This window comes from Ovis canadensis, chromosome 10 (genome assembly GCF_042477335.2).
Source record: "Ovis canadensis isolate MfBH-ARS-UI-01 breed Bighorn chromosome 10, ARS-UI_OviCan_v2, whole genome shotgun sequence".
In the NCBI taxonomy this organism is placed as follows: Eukaryota; Metazoa; Chordata; class Mammalia; order Artiodactyla; family Bovidae; genus Ovis; species Ovis canadensis.
In genome coordinates this window covers 88,718,781-88,740,252 of record NC_091254.1, presented here as the reverse complement: position 1 = coordinate 88,740,252, position 21,472 = coordinate 88,718,781, and the positions used below count along the sequence as shown (strand labels likewise).

Below are 21,472 nucleotides of genomic sequence, written 5' to 3'. Positions count from 1 at the left end.
TTGATGCCCCACCTGGATCCTACGTTCTCTCCATCTCACTCCTGTTGGGTCTGCAGTGACCACCAAAAGTTCTAGGCACTCAGTGTGGACTGAATGAAAAGGTAAATAGAAATACAGTCAATAAATTTACACCCTAAAAGGGTGCCTCTTAAGAGGCAGACGAGGATTCAACCTTGAGAAAGTGCCATCAGCCAAGAGAGAAAGAGTAACAATAAGTTATATTCTAAACTTTGGGATCAAGTCAATGAAACCTTTTTAAAGACCTACATGACATATTTAGCAAACTTCAAATGCTTGATCAACAACACCACTCTGAAGAAGGCAACCATACTCCAATAAAAATTAAAAAAGAAAAACAATGCTTGAACTCATAGATGATACAATTCTGTGCCTTTGCATCTGAACTGAGATAAATCCTTGACCATGAATACAAACACGAATGCATCAGTATGTTCACTGGAGCATCATTGGTAATAGCAAACAATTTAGTACAATGTACCCTACCCTTTACAGCAGAGATTGTTAAGTGATGGTATATCCATTCAGTGGAACAGTATGAAACTGTGAAAAGGAAGGAAGTAGACTCTATGTGCTAAAAAGAAAGGCTTCAGGATATAGGCATAGTGTGTTGCTTCTTCACATTATCATATTTCAAAAATATGTGTTTGTGTGCACATGTACACAGACTTTTATAGGAAGGAAACCCAAGACTCTGGTGCTGGTGGCTCCTGGAGGGAGAGGGAGAGGGAGGCGGCCTGCGCTGCGCACTCTCTGTGGACCTGCTCATCATGAGCACACATTACTTTCAAAGACAGATCATCAAGGGCTTCCTGGGTACTTTTTCTGGTGTACACTTCCGTCAGGCCCAGAAAGGTCCCAATTATTCCCCTCTCTTAAGTCGAACAGATGGTAAAACAGCAACATCTCATGGACATCACCTACCGTGATCTTCTTGTGGTCGGGAAACTCGAGGCCAAAATAGTCTCCTTCCACGAGGTTGAGGTGGTTGCACACAGCATCCAGTAGCACTTTCCCGGGGGCTCTTTGCTGGGAACAAAAAGAGCAGGCGTTAGGCCCTCGGAGACAGGCAGCTACGGAAACAAACCACGGCTCCCGCTGCAGGAGGCCTCTCGTGCCCGGGTCTGTAACAGTGCCGCACCCCCCAGCCCCGCCTGTGCACACTGCTGGTTCCCGCCCCACGCTGCTCTCATGCTTCCAGGCTGATCTCTGCCAGCTTTTCCTCACCCCAATGCCGGGCACTACGCCCCTTAAAAAACGGACAAATACCATACGAAATCACTTGCATATGGAATGTAAAATATTCCACAAATGAAATTGTCTACAAAACAGAAACAGACTCACAGACAGACAACAGACTCGTGGGTGCCAAGCGGGGGGGGGGCACAGATTGGGAGTCTGGGATTAGCAGATGCGATCTACCATACAGAGGATGGAACAACAGCAAGGTCCTATTGCAGAGCACGGGGCACTCTATTCAATATCCTGTGATAAACCACCATGAAAAAGAATTGTATATATATGTATAACAACCCCTTTGCTGTACAGCAGGGGTTCAGGGTAGGGGAAAACACAACACTGTAAAATCAACTTCAACACAATACATTTTAAAAAATACACTTTATTTTTTAGAGCAGTTTCCAGAAAGTTGAGCAGGAAGTGCATACGCAGAGTACGTGTGTACCAGGTACCCTCCACACCCGGGGTCTCCTCTTACTGACATATTGGAATAGTACAGTACATTTGTTACAACTGCGGAGCCAACATTAATACATTATCACCGTGAGAAGACTACAGCGTACATTAGGATTCACTGTATCTACAGCTTATGGGTTTTGACAAAGGCGTAACATCATAAAGCCCCCATCACAGGATCACACGGGCGAGCTTCAGCAGCCCTAAACATCCACTGTGCTCCCCTCTTTCACCCCTCCTCCTTCCCCTACCCTGAACCCCCCGCAACCACTGATCTTTTTACAGTCTACGGTTTTGCCCCTTCCACGACGTCACGTAGCTAGAATCATACAGTATGGAGACTTTCCAGATCGGTGTTTTTCACTTAGTGTCATGAATTTAAAACTCCCCACATTCTTGTCATGGCACGCTCGTCATCTCTTTTTATTGCTGAATAATACGCCACTGCCCGAGGGGACTACCGTTTGCTCAACCATTCATCTACTGAAGAATATCTCAGTGGCCCAAGTTTTTAGCAATTATTAAAGATGCTACAAATATTATTTGTGTGCAGTTTTGTGTGATGGTAGCCTTTATGATCCCATGCCCATTTTGTGACAGCTGAAAGCCTGTCCCTGGGTCCTCTCCCTCCCCAACAAATGTGGCAGAATGCATGGCTTTCCTCTCTAGACTTTGTACAGGCTCATCTAGACTTCATATGCATGAGTGTAAAAGCCATAGGTTATGTTTCTATTTATTTAAATTAAAAAAGTTTTTTTACAATGTTGTGTTGGTTTCTGCCATACAACAAAGTCAGAAAGGGAAGAACAAATAGAGTGTTTTTAAGGCCATAGGTTCTTAACCGCCTTGCCCAGAATGCCCAGTGAAAGAAGACATGAATACAATCACTCATTCCATCGTGTTCTATTAATATGTAGTTAAGTATCCATAAGTCTGTCTCTCTAATGAAACTCTGGGCTACGTGGTCACCTTTCTGTTCCTCCTGGCAGAGTCCCTGGCTCCTTCAACGTCTGCTGAAATCCGTATTACACATACATATTCTATACCTTGAGTCTACAGTGAAAGGGAAATGATATGCAAGAATCCATTTTCTACCCTCAACAGCTTCGCATCATACGCCTCGGTTTCTTTTCACCCTCTGGTCAATTCTTAAAGGAAAGAAAGTGAAACTCACTCAGTCGTGTCTGGACTATACGGTCCACGGAATTCTCCAGGCCAGAATACTGGTGTGGGTAGCCTTTCCCTTCTCCAGGGGACCTTCCCAACCCAGGGATTGAACCCAGGTCTTCCGCGTTGTGTGCAGATTCTTCACCAGCTGAGCCACTAAGGAAGCCCCCCAAATATGGAACACTTCACAAATTTGCGTCATCTGCTAATAATCCGCTAATCTTCTCTGTATCGTTCCAATTTTAGTATATGTGCTGCTGAAGCGAACACCAATTCTTAAAGACTCACTTGCAAAAGAGATGCAATTCCACCACACAGATCAAACCCAGCAAGAAAAAATGTTTCAAAGACCTTGTCATCTCCAGTTACTGGTTTTATACTTTCACCTCCCTTCTGGGAAGGCCAGAGCAATTTAGGAGCCACTCAGTAACCCAAGAGACTAAAGGCAGGAGGAGTCAGACCCTGACAAGTGCAACGACAGGCACGTCCATCAGGCTGCCCAACAGCGTGACCTGAGGAGCCAGAGATAAAGAATGTTTCTTTTAAACAGATACCACTTTATGCTCCTATATTCCTCGTTGGAATTCATAAGATGCTCACAGCTATCTAAAGGCATGCAGCAGTCTCCATGCATAATCTCAGACTCACAAGGCTCTAGACACTGAATGCCTGGTCCAGAGGTAACTGGGAGAGTCGTCTCAATTACCCCGCTGGCACAACTAACACGTGATGGTGTGTAAACCCCATTCGTGTCAATCAAACCGATCCCCGCCACCCTATCCAGCACACACATGCATGTCCAACTTGCGACCATAAGAACTGTAGCCCACCAGGTTCCACTACCCATGGGATTTCCCAGTCAAGAATACCAGAGTGGACTGTCATTTCCTCCTCCAGGGGATCTTCCTGACCCAGGGATCAAACCCGTGTCTCCTGCATTGGCAGGCAGATTCTTTACCACTGAGCCATCTGGGAAGTTCCCCACCCAGCCGCGCGCACGCACACACACACACACGCACACACACACACACCCCCACCTCCCCCACCCCCCCTGCAGCTGCATGGATTACTGGTCACCAATCTTTTTTCCCACCTCCCTGGCAGAGCAATATCATATTAAGAGCACTTGGGAATTCACTAGCCAGGCCCATGGGGTCCTTGGGTTCAAATTCTCACACCTGCCTCCATAGAGTTACATGAAGAACTTAGACACAGCTCCTTACTCAGGGGCCTCCTCTCCATCCAGCAGAATCTGCAGACACCAGCTAATAAAACCATGATAGGAATGTGTTGGGTGCTGAGAAGTCGTAGAGAAATTCCTGTATCGTTAAGTTTATTTTTTAAGAGAAGACCACATTCTAGTTTCACAATTCTTCTTTCTCACCATTCCTGACATTTCCTACTTGTCTTAAAATGCAGCACCGATTATCTGACCAGCTGGCAAGCACTCACTGTCTTCCAAAGAATTCCTGGAACTAAGTGAATCTGATAGCTTCATTTGGATTTACAGGGGCTGAGAAATGAGATTTTACAATTCAACGCTGAAAGTCTAAACAAGTTTAAAAAAAATCAGAAATCAGCATACCATGGACACCTTTACAGAACGATGATCAACTAAGCATTTGGTGGAACATACCAAGGAGAGAGAGTATTATTACCGCTGAATTAGGTCCTTGGCGGAGTTGACAGGGATTTTTGTGACCATACCAAGTACACACTGGTAATAATAAGAGGCTGGAAATAGATGCTTGGAGTCAGCCTAGTTAACACATGATATAAGTCTTGTCTCAAGCCTTAAAAATTTCCTTAAAATTTATTACTTTGTACAAATCTTTGACACAAAATGACTTTTCAATGGGACCCCAGTTTTTACATAGGGAGAAGTGAATTTCAAGTTTGGGCTTCCCTGGTGACTCAGACAGTAAAGAATCTGCCCACAAATGCAGGAGATGCAAGAGACATGGGTTCGATCCCTGGGAAGATCTCCTGGAGAAGGGAATGGCTACCCACTCGTTTTCTAGCCTGGAGAATTCCACGGACAGAGGAGCCTGGTGGGCTACAGTCCATGGGGTCGCAAACAGTCAGACATGACTAACACTTTCATACTTTTCACTTGACTGATATTATAGCTCTTAAAATTGGCCTGTAAAATAGATGCCTTTAATGCATTATATGAATTCTCCCGTCAACACCGGCTATCTTCAGGGACATAAGGAAAGCCAGTATGTAGCATTACTAGAAAGTATTTCTAAGGGTTGGAATGCAGTCAGTACATGACAACTGCATGGGAAAATGGACATGGCATTAACGTCTCAATGCACACCAGGCAGCTATGCCTAAAATGTTTCTAGACATCACAACAGCAAAGTTCAGGGACCCTATTCTTTTCTAAGAGTTAATGTAGAAATGTCTGGGTTTCATTAATGCACCCAGAGCTGAATTCAGCTTCAGAGGAGGCACCTCAGAGAAGGGAAGCCAGAGAAGTTTAATCCACGTTCTTTAAGAAAAGTCATCCCCTCCTTCCTTCCAACAGTGGATTCACTCCATTAATCATCAACATCCTTCATGTTTGTCTCCAAGGAATTCTTCGAACTTCACATTGTAATAAATTCTGCTCAAAAATCACACCATGGAATCTAAAATGGATGGTTGCACAACCCTGTGAATGTACTTAACACCTCTGAATTGTACACTTAAGAATGGCTAAAATGGTAAATCTTTTACTATGTTCATTTTACCAAAATTTAACAATGCAGAAAAAGAAGACCAGGAAAAAAAAAAGTAAACAGAGGATGGTATTCATATCTACAAATGATCGAAGAGGGTTACTCACAATAGAGCCTGTTTAAAAACTATCTTTAAGAACAAAATAAAGAATCCACTTCCTTTACATTAGATCTTAGAATAACACTGAGGGCGGTGGGGCCCAGCTCAAGGTGAGTGGCTGCGAAGAGCCTTATCACATGGGGGAAATGAGCGATTATCCATGCCTGCGACGAAAGGGCTGTTAGTATTTGACAGCACAAAGGGCTCTTTTACCTGTCTGGCAAAAAAAAAAGGGGGCGTAACCACAAACTGTGCGCCTGGGGCAGGCTTTGCACTGATGCAAAGATGCATTAGAAGGATGATGGGATTCAACACCTACAAGTCCACCAGCCCTCTGCGGCTAAAACAAACCTGTGAGTGAGTCAATACAGTCTGGACGTGGGGAAAAGTGGCAAAAGCACAGATTAAGCTGTCAGAACACAAAGAAAAGACGCCCAGAACATTCATCTGTAAAGGCACTTTCTCAAAGAGCAGCTTCCTTTAAGAAACACAGAGACTTACATTTACGACTGCACAAATGATCATACACGAGGAAGGAAAACCACGTCACGTAGGCATCGTTTGAAAACCTATATATGTTAATAGTGGTTTAACATGAAAGGGACCTTACAATGAATGTTTTCCTAATTGTTCCCAAGTGTTTCTACTGGGGCTGAGAGGCCAGACCTCTGAGACTCTCAGAGCCTCTAAGAAACTCAGGAAGAGTCTAGCCGACCCCACACATGGCCACTCTGGATTGAAATAGTCCAGAAGCGTACTCCTTACAGAGAAGAAACCAAATAGTCATTTTATGTTATATTTGAGAGAACAAACTGGTGATTAGTGAAACCACATAATCAAATTTTGATCACTTTTTCTTATTGGCTACTTTCAATTATGCTCCAAGAGGCATGTGAATTTTAATCTGATGCACAAATAAGGTGGCTGATTGCTTACTGGCGTCCCCACCGATTTTTCCATTTTGAACAGGCTTTTCATGGAATCCTATAAAATTAAATTTTAGGAGGAGGTTTACATTCTTGGGGAGTGTCTGGCAACGAAGCGCTGAATAATAAATAGTACGAATTCACACAGAGCTTCAAGCTATTAAAAATGGTGAATCAAAGTCGCTTTGGTTTTTTGTGCCTTTAAAATATGTCTGTGCCTACCGGTTATTTCTGTCACCTCAGGTTTTATGAGGAAGTATTTTCTTTCTCCTCTAAAAGAATAAAGACAATTCTTTCTGGGTTGGGAGTGTCTTCTACACCCTCCCCACCTCCTCCGTAGGGCTGAACAAAGGAGTCACCTCACTTGATAGAAGCTAACGTCTGCCGTGCTGAAATAATCTCATAGATGGAAATGGATGGAGATAACATTTGACCAAGTTCACAAAATGTGCATCTGCTGAGATTTCAGAGAGCGGTTTCTGGGAAGTATTTTGTTTTTCTCTCATTTGGGATTAACGTAACCATGACAACCAGGGCTTGCTCTTCTCCTGCAAGAGGAAAAGGCTCTCTCAAAGCCCTCGGCCCCTTTTTGCTACCATCACTACCCATTAGAACATTGTTCCGATTTCCATAGCCCACTAACCCTCCACACAGGTACTGTTAACACCGCAAATTCTCCTCCTGCCCCTTTGGCAGGTTTTGAACAGCTGGGTGGAAGTATTAATAGCTACGGTGGCTTAAGAAGCCTGGGGTACGTCTGTCAAGTGAGTAGCCACATACAGGCACTGTGCTAGGGGCTGAGGAAATGGAGATCAATTCAACATCTCTCTCTCTCTCTCTCTCTGTCTCTCTCTCTCTCTGTCTCTCTCTCTCTCTCTCTCTCTCTCTGAGTCAAGGGTCAGACACTAAAGCGACAAAGCGACTAAATTAGAATGTATGATGAGTGCTAACTAAGTTAGAGAGGCACACACACACGCAAAGTACACGCACACTCTGATGTCACTTCTTAGAAGGATACTAATCCTATGCGATCAGGGCTACACCCTTATGACCTCATTTGGCCCAACCTACACCTCCTTATTCCAAATTCAGCCCCACTGGGAGTCGGGGTGGCCATGAACGAATTACGGAAAGCGGGACACCACTCAGCTCATGGTACATGGGGCCATGAAAAGACTGGAGATGCTGTTGATCCCTTAGGATCAATGCGAGAAAGAAATAAAACTCTGACTGCAAAGTATGAAGCAAAGAGCCTGGCACGGAACACGAGTTCTCTGGCACCATAGCTTCCACTGTGATGCTATGGAAATGCTAGCTGATAGAATAAAGGGCAGGGGGACGGGTTGACAGTGAGGAGGATGTCCTATTTCCCAGCCCCACGGGCGTGTCTCTGCATGGTCGTGGGATGGAAAGCCCATCTCTGTGCTGCTGGGTGTGTGACCATGTCCCCAAGGGCAGAGTCCAGAGGTGGGTATGCTTCCTCTGCCCTAGAATTCCACTGGAAGTGACCAGGGTGGAGACTCTCCCATCTGTGGGCCCAGCAATCACCTGAGGACCCTGGTAAGCTACAGGAGCTGATTCTGGAGGGCTAGGGTGAGCCCTGAGAGTCTGCATTTCTAAGAAGCTCTCAGGGACGCTTCAAAGGCTCTGCTTTGAGAGCAAGGTGCCAGTCATATCGCTACATGGACATGGGGCTGTCCTGGTGGCTCAGATGGTAAATAATCTGCCTAATGCAGGAGACCTGGGTTCGATCCCTGGGCAAAACAACTTTGGGACAATTAACAAATTTTGCAAATGGAATGTAAATTGTAAAATAGTATATACAGGTTAAATTTTCTGAATTTGATAACCATACTATGTTCATGTAAGAAAATGTGCTTGTCCTTAGGAAACAGATCTGTAGTATTTAGGAATAAAGTGAAAAGTGATATCTAACTTACTTCTCAAATGGTTAAGACAAAAATAATGTTGATCTGAGTGTGTGTGTGTGTAAAGAGAGTGAGAGAGAAAGATTTTTTGTTGACAAAAAATCAACAATTCGTTATTCTAGACCAAGAGTATCTGAGACATCTTTGTACTACTCCAATTCTGTAATTTTGAAGATAAGCAAAATAAAAAGTTAGAAATACTATTAAAAAAAAAAAGATATGAAGTCCTAACTCATGGTCCCAGTGAATGGAAGCAGGGTCTCTGCAGAGGTGACTGAGTGAAGTTGAGGTCATTAGGGTGGGCCCTAGCCCAACATGATGAACGTCCTTATGAGATGGTGTGAAGACAGAGACACAGACACACGTGTCATGGACGAGGCAGAGACAAGCAATGCAGTGGTGAGCCAAGGCCCCCACCAGAGGCTCAGAGGGAATATGGTCCCGCAGATACCTCGATTCTGAACTTCTAGCCTCCAGCACTGCAAGAGAAGAAATTTCTGATGTTTCAAGCCACCAGTTTGTGGTTCTTTGTTACAGCAGTACTATCCGACTCATACGACCACCTTCCATGGGGCTGTCACTGACCTTTCAGACACGTGGGGGCACAGATCACACAGTTACATGATGAACCACACTGTCCCTTATAAATGAAGAGATTATAGTGAAATAATAACAGGATAAGTGTGAAATAATAACAGGATAAGTGGACTGTGGATAGCATAAACATTCTGGCCTTGAACATTCCTCCAACTCAAAAATCAAATAAACTCATTGAGTAGTAGACTAATGATTTCCTGCTAATTATTAAAAGGTATTCCTCTTTTTCCTGTTGCTGTGCTGTTAGTCGCTCAGTCCTGTCCAACTCTTTGCGACATCATGGACTGTAGCCTGACTGTAGCCTGCCAGGCTCCTCTGTCCATGGGACTCTGCAGGCAAGAATGCTGGAGTGGGTTTGCCTTGCCCTCCTCCAGGGGACCTTTCCGACCCAGGGATCAAACCCAGGTCTCCTGCATTGCAGGCAGATTCTTTACTGTCTGAGCCCCTAGGGAAGCCCAAGAATGCTGGATTGGGTAGCCTATCCCTTCTCCAGGGCATCTTCCCAACCCAGGAATCAAACCAGGGTCTCCTGCATTGCAGGCAGACTCTTTACCAGCTGAGCTATCAGGGAAGCCCTGTTGCTGGTCTAGATATGAGCTGCATTCTATGATCAAAATTCTTTTTATATCCTAGTCTCATCTGGACCCTTCTGCCCATGAGTGGGGAGATGCAGAGTCCAGGCTGGGAGGTCACCCAGCTCACACACGCTCTCCCCATCCCAGCCCTCCATCCAGGGCTCCCCCTTCCTGATATAGCCAGGAGCTGCCACTGAATGAAGCAGAGGGCCAAGAATACAACCCAAGAAATCCCCTAGGAACTCACTGATCTATCCATAAATACATTTTTCTTAGAAATTTTACAAGGCTATTGCCAGACTGTGCCTAATAGAAATGATTGGGAAGATGATACTTGGATTTCCCTGGTGGTCCGGTGATTAAGAATCTGCCTTCTAATGCAGGGGACCTGGGTTGGATTCCTGGTTCGGGAAGATTCCATGTGACACAGGGCGACTAAGTCCACGAACCACAACGATGGAAGCCTGCAGCCTGCACACCCTAGAGCCTGTGCTCCGCAACAAGGGAGGCCATCACGAAGAGAAAGGGGAGCACTACAATGAGAGAGCAGCCCCGCCCTCCACAAATAGATAAAGACCGTGGGAAGCAATGAAGACCCAGCGCAGCCAAAAACGTGTGCGTTCAGACGTGTCTGACTCTCTGCAGCCCTGTGGACTGTAGCTGCCAGGCTCCTCTGTCCATGGGATTCTCTAGGCAAGAGTTCTGGAGTGGGTGGCCTATTCCTCCTCCAGGGGATCTTCCCGACCGAGGGATGGAACCCGTGTCTCCTGCATGTCCTGCATTGGCAGACAGGTTCTTTACCACTAGCGCCGCCACCTGGGAAGCCCAGCCAAAAGGAAATAAATAAAAGATGTGGTTAAAGACGGCAGACTGAATCCTTGCAGCTTATCTCCACAATACCCAGAAACCCTGCTTAAAAAAAAAAAAAAGTAAAGAAATGAAATAAGGAATAAATTCATAGAACAGGTAAAATGAGAAGACAGACAGCAGGTGACAGATTTCCCCCAATTCTAGAAGATGAAAGAGGAGCAAACTGCAGCCTAATTACAGAGGAGAAGAGACGTGGCAGTAAGGGAGCAGCCTAATTTCGCAGCACTCCCCAAAAGGTCAGGAGTGGGAGACGCCAGGTACTTCCGCTGCTGCAGGGTAGAGTTAAAAACTTTTAAAAACACTGTAATTTGTATCCTCATATAGCTCAGAGTTTATAAGGAACATTACCCCGGGAGGTTATAAAAAGGAGTATTTGGTTAACGAGAAAGAGCTCTTAGAAGGAAAAAAAAAAAAGCAGAGTAGAAATAAAAATGTCACGGGGAGAGTTTAAAGACACAGCTGAAAATTCTCCTGGAAACCAGACCAGGTGACAAATGAATGGGAGCGAGGGGAGGAGGTGAAGCATTTAGAGGGTCAACAACTGAAGCAACCCTGGGACCCCTGCAACAGAGAGACCCCAGGGGAAGGGGGACGATGCAAGAATAACATAAGGAAGTTTCCAAGACTGAAAAAGGGTCAGAGGGTATCTCGCAGAATGAATGAGTGTAATCTATTTCAAGGCAAATCACTGGAAAACTTGGGAACACCAGGAAAGACAAAGGATTCTAAATGTAATGAGCGTGTGTGCGTGCTAAGTCGCTTCAGTCGTGTTCAACTCCTTGTGACCCCATGGACCGTAACCTGCCAAGGTCCTCCATCCATGGGATTCTTCAGGCAAGAATACTGGAGTGGGGTGCCATTCCCTTCTCTAGGGGATCTTCCCAACCCAGAGATCAAACCCAGGTCTCCTGCACTGAAGGCAGATTCTTTACCAGCTGAGTTGTTTTTTTTTTTTTTTTTAACCACTAGTGCCACCTGCTGCTGCTGCTAAGTCGCTTTAGTTGTGTCTGAGTCTGTGCGACCCCGTGGACTACAGCCTACCAGGCTCCTCCGTCCATGGGATTGTCCAGGCAAGAGTACTGGAGTGGACTGCCATTGCTTTCTCCTGTAACTGCATAGTGATACACTAATTCAAACTTACTGCTATGGGGGAAAAACACCATTTAATGAAAAGTGAAAGTGAAGTCGCTCAGTCGTGTCCAACTCTTTGTGACCCGTGGACTGTAGCCCACCAAGGTCCTCCTTCCATGGGATTCTCCAGGCAAGAATACTGGAGTGGGTTGCCATTTTCCTTCTCCACCTGGGAAGCCCAAAACTAATGAGAAAAACAAAGCCTAGTGAATTGGAAGGGCTCAGGACTTCTGGGTAGTAGGCTAGAAGCCAGAACAGAGTCCCAACCATATCCTCTTATGGGATATCACCAATAATGTCTGTGTCCAGGAGTCAATGAAGATGCCCCTGCCCCGGGGGGGGGGTGGGGGTGGTGTGTGTGTGTGTGTGTGTGTGTGTGTGTGTGTCTGTGTGTGTGTCTGTGTGTGTGTGTGTCTGTGTGTGGATGGCTGCCTCTGCACTCCCATGATGCACCTAAATTGTACCCCAGGGACACTCCAGGCTAGAGGGCATGGAGTTGGCACCATGGGCATGCTCACTGTGGAGCTGAGATTCCAATGCAGCTTCAGAGAATCTGCTCCCAAGGCTGTATTTCCCTCTTTTCTCCTCTAAGACTTCCAAGCCCAGTTTTGAGGACACTAACTGTCCTGGAGAAAACGTGCTGATAAAACCAAAGGAAGAGACTGCATTTGCCAGCGCTGTAACTTGGGGCACCCAGGCCAGTCAGTATGGCACCCGGGCTGATACACAGTTAGTATGACACAGCCCTGGCGGGCAGGCTGAGTGTCATATAAACCAGCAGTGACCTGCTGCAAAGGCAGGAATCCTCAGTTAACCAAGAAATCGGACAGTTGACATGTGGGGGATATTTCCCATGCTGTGTCTCCAGCCCCTTGGGGGCCTTAAAGAAGAACTATAATAAAATTATGAAGAACACAAACTCAGGGGCCATGTGCATTCTTGCAAATCCCATATCTCCACTTTAGGCACGGTGACCTGGGATGTGTTAAGTCGTTGGGCCTCAGCTTCCACTTCTGTAGAATGGGCGCATGACTGGAACACTTCCTAGGATGTGGGGAAGATCAAACAACTTAGTATATAGCAAACCTGAGGACAGTACAGTACCCAGAACAAAGCAAGCTCTCCCAGGTATTGGCTATTATTGGGGGGTGGGGGGAGGAACAGGCGATGGAAGAAGGCAAGATGGAGGAGGGGGGAGGGGAGAGGGGGGAGGGGAGAGGGTGGGGGAGGAGAGAGGGTGGGGGAGGGAGGAGGGAGGGGAGAACAGAGGAGGAGGGGAGGAGGGAAATGACTCAAAGCCCAACAGCAGAGCCAGTGGCAGCCTTGACTGCGAATAGTGTGATCTGTGATCTCCGTTGCTGTGAGATGCCAAGCAGAGCAAGAACAGGAACCACAACGGTAAAACCAGAGTCTGTGGAGCCAGGACAAGGCTTTCATTCTGGGAGAATGGAGCTAAACGTGGAGGCCAGCCCAGCTCCTGGGTGCACAAATGCCTAATTCTTCCTTGGCACCGCTGCTCCAAGGGTGGGCACGGCGTCTGGCAGGCCCACACTGAGCTCCTGTTCCCTCTGCACTGAGCCCCCGCGTTTAGAGTGCTCATTAAACACTCTTCAGATTGGGTTTCAGAGTCCCGGCTCTGGGCTGCAATGAGAAAGGGTCCTTTCAGCAACTTTGCTGCAATTCAGCTACGTTAAAACTGCCCACCTTCCTTCACCCCAAGACATCGTGTGTGTGTGTGTGTCTGTGTGTGTCTATGTGTGTATACGTGTCCACATAAGGTGAAGGATTTCTAGTGCTTTCATGCAAACCTGCTATATGTGAACAAAAAAAGAAAAATATTGATGGAGAAATTGGCTACTCATAGTGCAGGGTTTGTCTGCCCCTGATGTTGAACAATTCACTGTCTTTCAATTACTTTTCGGAGTAGATGAAAATGACAAAGTTTGAGATTTACTGACACTCTGTTTCTTTAAATACCCACTAGACCCTGGACAAAGGATCCCACAGGTAATGAAGGAGGCAAGTGTAAACCAGAGGGTTTTAAGGAAAAAGCACTGGACCCTTTCCAACAGCAGAAATATGCTCGCCTATTTCTCATGTCTCTGCAGTTTGGTGCTTGTCTCCCTGGACTCGATGGTCTAATTAAACCTCAAAAGTGCATTCAGCCCCTTGTGCCTAAACTCTCTGAAAACACCTAATATCATAACTTAGCCTCCAAAATTTCGCTTTCACTTTTCACTTTTCATGCATTGGAGAAGGAAATGGCAACCCACTCCAGTGTTCTTGCCAGGGACAGGGGAGCCTGGTCGGCTGCCATCTCTGGGGTCGCACAGAGTCGGACACGGCTGAAGTGACTTAGCAGCAGCAGCGGCAGCAGCCTCCAAAATTAGTACCCCAAAGGAAGAAGAAAAGCAGATATTTGATTGAATTTAGCTTAACATTTTAACAGAAAGGTGAAGACTTTGTAAACCCAAGTCACCGAATGACCCCTGTGGTTCTCGGTTCTCATTTTTCTCATGCGCAGACAGCTCTTCAATCGTGTTTCTGAAACACAGCAAAACCAATCTCTTGGAGAACCTCTAAGAATGTCAAGTGAAAGAAAAATCATTTTGTAGGTTTACAGACACTTTCAGCAGAAAACATTTTTAACGTTTTCTAGTTAGTGGGGAGAACTAACCCGACTTAGTTCTAGAAAATGAAAACTAACCATTTTTTCAATCTTGAAGAGGGATTTTAAAATTATCTCTTCCGCAGAGGCTTTCAAATTTTAAAAATATGTAAATCAAAGGGCAAAAACATTGCACCCTCTAAGAATCCTCGGCTCTGGGAAATTCCCGGGTTGTCCAGTGGTTAGGGCTCAGTGCTTTCATCCCCCACTAGCTGCTACTACTATTTCCCCATCTGATTGTCTTCTTAGGCTTGAGAGTCTGTTAACTGTGGAAGTGACAGGGGTAGGGTGGGCCCTAGCCCCAGGTTTATGTATTTTGCGAGGAGGTCAGAGTTTCAGGCGAAGAGCTAGGACTTCTTTGAAAAACTGGAAAGCTCAGATGAATGGGAAGCACAGAGGTGCTAGACTTAGGGAAAAGAAACAAGGCAAGTCAAACAAGGCAAGTCGGTAACGAAAATACAAGATACATATCTGAGAGGCCGAAAGTAGAACGGAGGTCCCCAGGGGCAGGGAGTCAGTGGGGAGCTTGATTAACGCGTACAGAGCTCACTCTGGGCAAAAGGAGGGAGATCTGGGGCTGGATGGTGGCCAGGGGTACACTGCCACTGAACTGGACGCTTAAAACTGCTATAAAAGATGACAAATCTTATATGTTCATTTTTGGTGCATTTCATCACGATAAGAATAAATGGGGAAAATTTATCTTTTTTAGCTCTGACAATCTATGGAAGGAACTGCTAAGTTTAGGGGTGAGGGGTAAGAAAAAGGCAAGGACCATAGAAAGCACTTGTACCACAAAGGCAGAGGGGAATCTAACATTTGCAACATTTCCAATGGATGAAAACTATCACTATTACGTATTAAAACACAGGCTGTGGTGTCAGTCAGGTTACAACTACGATGCCTGGCTGTACGGCCCAGGCTGGACACTGATCTCCCCTTTTGAGCAACGGAGGAACAATGTCCTGGCAAGAGGTGGTTGGGGGAACTAAACAAAGGAAACACACATCAAGTGCCAAGCACCAGGGCCAGTGTTCAGCAGAGACTCAGAAAATCATAGTCAACCATTAACCTTCATTTTTAGTGGAAACCTTTCCCAAGTTATTTCCAACTTTTGGGAGCTATGCAAACTCCCTCTAGAGCATGTTTATGCCTCACGACACATTCACCACTACAAAACAAAATTCTCCTTTGCCCTTCCTTATATTCCAGTTATCTGATTTTTTCAATATATATATTGTTGCCTGGGTCTTCGTTGCTGCGGGTGAGCTTTCTCTAGTCGTGGCAAGCCAGGGAATACTCTATAGTTGCAACGCACGGCGGGCTTCTCATTGTAGTGGCTTGTCTTGTTGCAAAGCACAGGCTCCAGGGCACAGGCTTAGTTGCCCCACAGCATGTGGGATCTTCCCAGACCAAGGATTGAACACGTGTCCCTTGCACTGTCTGGTGGATTCTTTATCACTGGACCACCAGGGAAACCCTCCAGCTATCTTCTGATGAGGGGCTGGAGAATCCATATCCATTGATATTAGAAGATTGATGTATAAACTAGGAAAATACTGAAAAGCAAAAACAAAACAAAACAAAAAACACTCCAAAACTGTATGCGTTCACTGTTGTTAACAATCCTTTTCTGCCAGCAAGCTGCCAGAGTAAGACAAAATATGAGCACACAGGCCCTAGACTTCAGCAAAAGAAACTTACAAATACATATACAAAATTACAGAAAGCACATCTCAAAATACTAACGTCTATCAGAAGGACTGAAAGTCTGAATAAGATGCCTTTTCTCTTTACGTATCAGACAACAAGCTCCTTGAGTGTACCACAGTGCTGACACACAAGATTTTCACACGCAGATTCTTTAAGTTCTTACAGACTTCAATAGAAAGGAATGCTGATCACCAGCCTAGATGTAATTAAGGAACTAATTCCAGTATAGCAATGATTCCAAAGGGACCCTGAAGATCAGGTTCACCTGGAGACATCAAATCATTCACATTCTCTATTCCCAGGCCTCCCCAGAGAGTCACACAAAAATGAAGAGTTTGGAGATGGAATCTACCCTCTCCCCTACCGCAGGATTCTAATGAACACACACCTCACACACATTTGTGGCACTCACAAACCTGGAAACCATTCAGCTTACCCTTTTACGGCATTCTTCTCAAATTCACCAGTTTGAATACCTTGCTGAAATTTTTTTTCATGACAATTCCTTCCATTTCCCTGCTGCTACTAACTGCTGTCACTTCTGGTTACCATCTGACTCATTAAATACATAAATAATTCCTAAATAGCTTCTCAAGTCCATTCTATTAGAAACAATTAATTGACTAAATTAGATGTTGTCACTCTGTTCAAAACTCAGAGTAAAACCAGAGTCCTGACAACGCAAAACAAGGTCCCAGGGGGCAGTCCCACCCCACGCCACCATGCCACCCCAGCACCGGGGCAGTTCCACCCCGCGCCACCACGCCGCCCCAGCACAGGGGCAGTTCCACCCCGCGCCACCATGCCGCCCCAGCACAGGGGCAGTTCCACCCCGCGCCACCACGCCGCCCCAGCACAGGGACAGTTCCACCCCGCGCCACCACGCCACCCCAGCATAGGGGCAGTTCCACCCTGAGCCACCATGCCGCCCCAGCACAGGGGCAGTTCCACCCCGCGCCACCACGCCGCCCCAGCATAGGGGCAGTTCCACCCTGAGCCACCATGCCGCCCCAGCACAGGGGCAGTTCCACCCTGGGCCACCATGCCACCCCAGCATCGGGGCAGTTCTACCCTGCGCCACCTTGCCGCCCCAGCACCGGAGGCAGTCCCACCCCGCGCCACCACGCCGCCCCAGCATAGGGGCAGTTCCACCCTGCGCCACCTCGCCGCCCCAGCACCCATGTGCATGCATGCTATCACTTCAGTCGTCTCTGACTCTGCGACTGTACGGACTGTAGCCCACCAGTTTCCTCTGTCCATGGGATTCTCCAGGCAACAATACTGGAGTGGGTTGCCATGTCCTTCTCCAGGGGATCTTCCTGACCCAGGGATCAAATCGGTGTCTCTTTCATCTACATGCATTGGCAGGTGGGTTCTTTACCACTAGTGCCACCTGGAAGGTCAAATCCAGCTGCTCTCCCCCTTGTTCACTGGCCTCCAGCCACTCTGGGCACACCAGGAAAACAGCAGCCGCAGGGCCTTTGCACTGGCTGCTCCCTCTGCCTGACAGGCTCTCTCCCCAGAAATCTACGTGGATAATTCTCTTACCTCTTAGAAATCTGCACAAACGTTAGCTCCCCAATAGGGCAGACCCTGAGCACCTAAGCTCAAAACTGCAATTTACCCCCACCCCCAACCTCTTATTCTGGCCTATTTCTTTCATTTTTCACTTCCAGTTACCATTCTCTAGCACCCAACACAATGTATCTCTTCATAATATCTCTTGTATTTATCTTTTGGCTGCTTCTCAGCATGTGGGATCTTAGTTCCCAGACCAGAGATGGAACCCCTGCCCCCTGCAGTGGAAGCTCGGAGCCCTCACCACTGGACTGCCTGGGAATTCCCCATCATGTTCCTTATACGATACACGGCAATCTCTCTGAAAGGACACACGTTCTGCCAGAACATGCATCTTCATCTGTTTTGTTCACTAAAAACAGCATGAAACACAGAAGGTGCTTGTCAGGATCTGCTGAATGGATGAATGAATGAGATCATTTTAAAACCGCAATTTTGACAGAGAGACCGTAATAGCACAGTCCTCAGCAAAAACAACTCTAAAACGGGGGTCTGGATTCTAAAGTCAGTTGGAGGATATATTCTGATTTCAAGAAATTGTTGCTCCAAGAGTTGACATCTTCCAAAAAAAACATACATGGAAACCATACAGGAAGGGCCAACCTTACGGAAAATGTTAGAAGGAAAACAAGAAAATGAAAGATCACATTCTGTTGATCAGGAAATACGTCAAAGTGGGCATGATACACGACAGTCACACGGCAGTCACACAGGCACAGAAACACCTACAGGAAGAAACGCTGTGCACCGCCCAGTGAAACTGGCACATCACAGACAGCAATCGGCCGGGGGCCTCTCTGAATACACTAAATAAGTGAGTACAAGTGAAGCCATGATAAACCTCGACAGCAAATTAAAAAGCAAAGCCATCTCTTTGCCAACAAAGGTCCATCTAGTCAAAGCTATAGTTCTCCCCGTAGTCATTTTCGGATGTAAGAGTTGGACCATAAAGAAGGCTGAGCACCTAAGAATTGCTGCTTTCAAATCGTGATGCTGGAGAAGACTCTCAAGAGTCCCTTGGACAGCAAGGAGATCAAACCCATCAATCCTAAAGGAACTCAACCCTGAATATTCATTGGAAGGATTGAAGCCGAAGGTGGAGCTCAGCTGTGGCCACAAGATGCGAAGAGCCGACTCATGAGAAAAGACCCTGATGCTGGAAAAGACTGAAGGCTGAACGAGAAGGGCAGCAGAGGATGAGATGGTTAGGTAGCACCACCGATGCAACGGACATGAGTTTGAGCAAACTCTGCGACATAGCGGAAGCTAGGGAAGGACGTGTGTGCTGCTGTCCAAGGGGTGGCAGAGTCGGACACAACTTAGTGACTGAACGAGAACAAACAAGTGAAAGAGAAGGAGGGCTTGCATTCTTTTAATGCTGTTCAGAGACCAGACAAACATGCTGGCAACTCCTGATGCAGTACTCCTAGAGAACCTGGAATTTCGGTTTTCTTCTGAACTGGTTCACTAACTTCTTGTCAAGAGTCTTTCAAAATTTGGTACAGAGAAAGATGCCCTGCGTTTAGTGCATTCTCTGTTAATTCACACTGGCTCTCAGCTTTTGGCTTGTTGCAAGCCCCCTGTGACAATACCTTATTTGGAAGTATGGGGTTGGCTAAAAAGTTTATTAGGGTTTTTCTGTAACGTCTTATGGAAAACCCTGGACATACTTTTTGGCCAACCCCAAAGGACATCCAAGCAATCCTCATTTTAGTGATCCTTCATTTTTCTGTATCATCACAGCTGTTCAGAGTGAGTGGTGGGAAAATAAAAGGCAAATAGATGTAGGGTCTATAATTAAAAGCACAGGGAGAGATTACTTCTTTTAGACGGAATCCTGCCCAATTCTAATTTAGTATTGTGAGCAGCCTACGGTCTTCCCAATGTAATCATCAAGAGAAAGGCCATATTGGAAACATGTACAGACATTTCTGAAAAATAAGAACTGTTTGCTACAGTTTAAAAACATTCGAAACATTCACCTGCAATGGGGACAGACAAGAAGGGATGTGCAAACTGAAAACTCAGTGAGTTTCCCTTAATTTGAGGTTATTCAGGATGACAGCATTCTATCAATGCTGTGGACTCGTTAAATGCATTGTGTCCAAATTTGCAAAGTATTACATTAGTGCTAAAGCCAAATTAAACTAGAATACTGGAGGTCAATAAGCATGTTTCTGAGAATCTGTCATCTGTTGAAAATTAAATACAGACTGATAAGACGAAATAGAGTTCACAGGTTTGCCTAGAAACTGAATAGTTAAGACTCATTCTCACTGAGACAGAAAAAAAGGTCTAGTTTTTAAAGATTGGATCAGTCTTTCGCCGCCTAATTTCTCAGTTCACTATGCAAGATGACTTTAACATATTTTAAACAGTGATGCCAAAAGAAATGCTAATTAGAGCTCCCTACACTCGTGGGTATATGCTGGTTCTATTTTACGAAGCCTCTGTGAAAATTATGGATGGTTCTCTTTCCCTTAAAGGCATGATTAGCCCAAACTGCACAGAAGCAAGAGAGAAGATTCAGAAATGAATATTTAGGAAAGAAAGCAGAGAACAAATTCATAGAAACAGAAAGCAGAACAGTGGTTATCAGAGGGTAGGGGGATAAGGATCCAGATTTGCAAATTGAGAAAGTTCTGAAAAGGAGTTTGACAGCATTGTGAATATACTTAATGCTTCCTAGGTGACAATCTGCATGCAATGCAGAAGATGTGGGTTCAATCCCTGGGTCGGGAAGATCCCCTGGAGAAGGAAAGGCTACCCACTCCAGTATTCTTGATCACGTACGAGAATCCCATGGACAGAGAAGCCTGGTGGGCTACAGTCCATGGGTGGCAAAGAGTCACATTTAGGACATGACTAAATGTGACACAACCTCACACGCTCACACACACACCAGATTGTATACTTAAAAATGGGTAAAATGGACCATTTTATATGTTTTTAACCACAGTTTGAAAACAGAAAAGAAAGCAAGGAAGACTAAATCTCCAAGTTTGAGCCTGTGAAAATGAATCTTTCCTTCCTTAAGGATACTATAGGCCAGGCTGGTTTATTAATTGCACGGAACGCAAGCAGAAAGCAGAAATAAAAGGCTAAAGGCAGGCGACACATCGGCACTTGAATGTTCTCCGGCGTGTTTATTCATTACCAAGCAGAGGGAGCCATTTGTGTCTTTATGTTTGATTTTCATTCATTTTTCAAAGCAGTCATCTACTGACGGATCGCCCGATGGAAACATTTCAAAGGCATTTATTATATCATTAACAGCTCCGTCTCAAGCCCAACGTGCATCCAAGCCTGTCAGACAAACCTGTGAAGAGCAGCGATAAAACAAGCTTTGTTTTCTCAACTGAAACGCCCGGTGGCTCTTTCAGGGTATTAGGAACAAAGCAGAGCTTTCAGACTCAGTGGTTCCAGCTTTTACTTTTTTAAACACACAAGACATTAACTCTAACCGACACACTACGTTAACACACTACATGTTAGTGCGCTGGCGTAACGCACTACGCCATGCCAACTCCCCAGCTACACTTTCTTCTTGTTGGACGGCTCTAGTAAGACCAAACTGGAAATGCTACAAACAGTAGGATATACATCCTTGAAGGATCTTCTGAGCATGTGTTCGAGAAGGTAAACCTCTCCGATTTGTCAAATGACATTTGACACGTGTTATTTTGAATTTAGGGAACCTGATTTTGCCTTCCCAGGTACGACAGCAAGATAGGTAAGCCTAGCATTTTCCCTGGATCTCAGCTTGTAACCCTCCACCTA

The 21,472-nt window shown here is 45.7% G+C and overlaps 1 protein-coding gene and 1 pseudogene across 5 annotated transcripts in view; both read right to left on the bottom strand.

The window, feature by feature from the left end:
• FARP1 (FERM, ARH/RhoGEF and pleckstrin domain protein 1) overlaps positions 1-21,472 on the bottom strand; it is a 307,741-nt gene that overhangs the window by 104,574 nt on the left and 181,695 nt on the right. For all 5 annotated transcript variants that reach the window (XM_069601923.1, XM_069601925.1, XM_069601920.1 and 2 more), the window contains one exon: positions 943-1,047. In XM_069601923.1, the coding sequence (XP_069458024.1) occupies positions 943-1,047 (105 nt within the window). The remainder of the gene's footprint in view (positions 1-942; positions 1,048-21,472) is intronic.
• On the bottom strand, positions 3,050-3,150 carry LOC138447016 (U6 spliceosomal RNA; annotated as a pseudogene).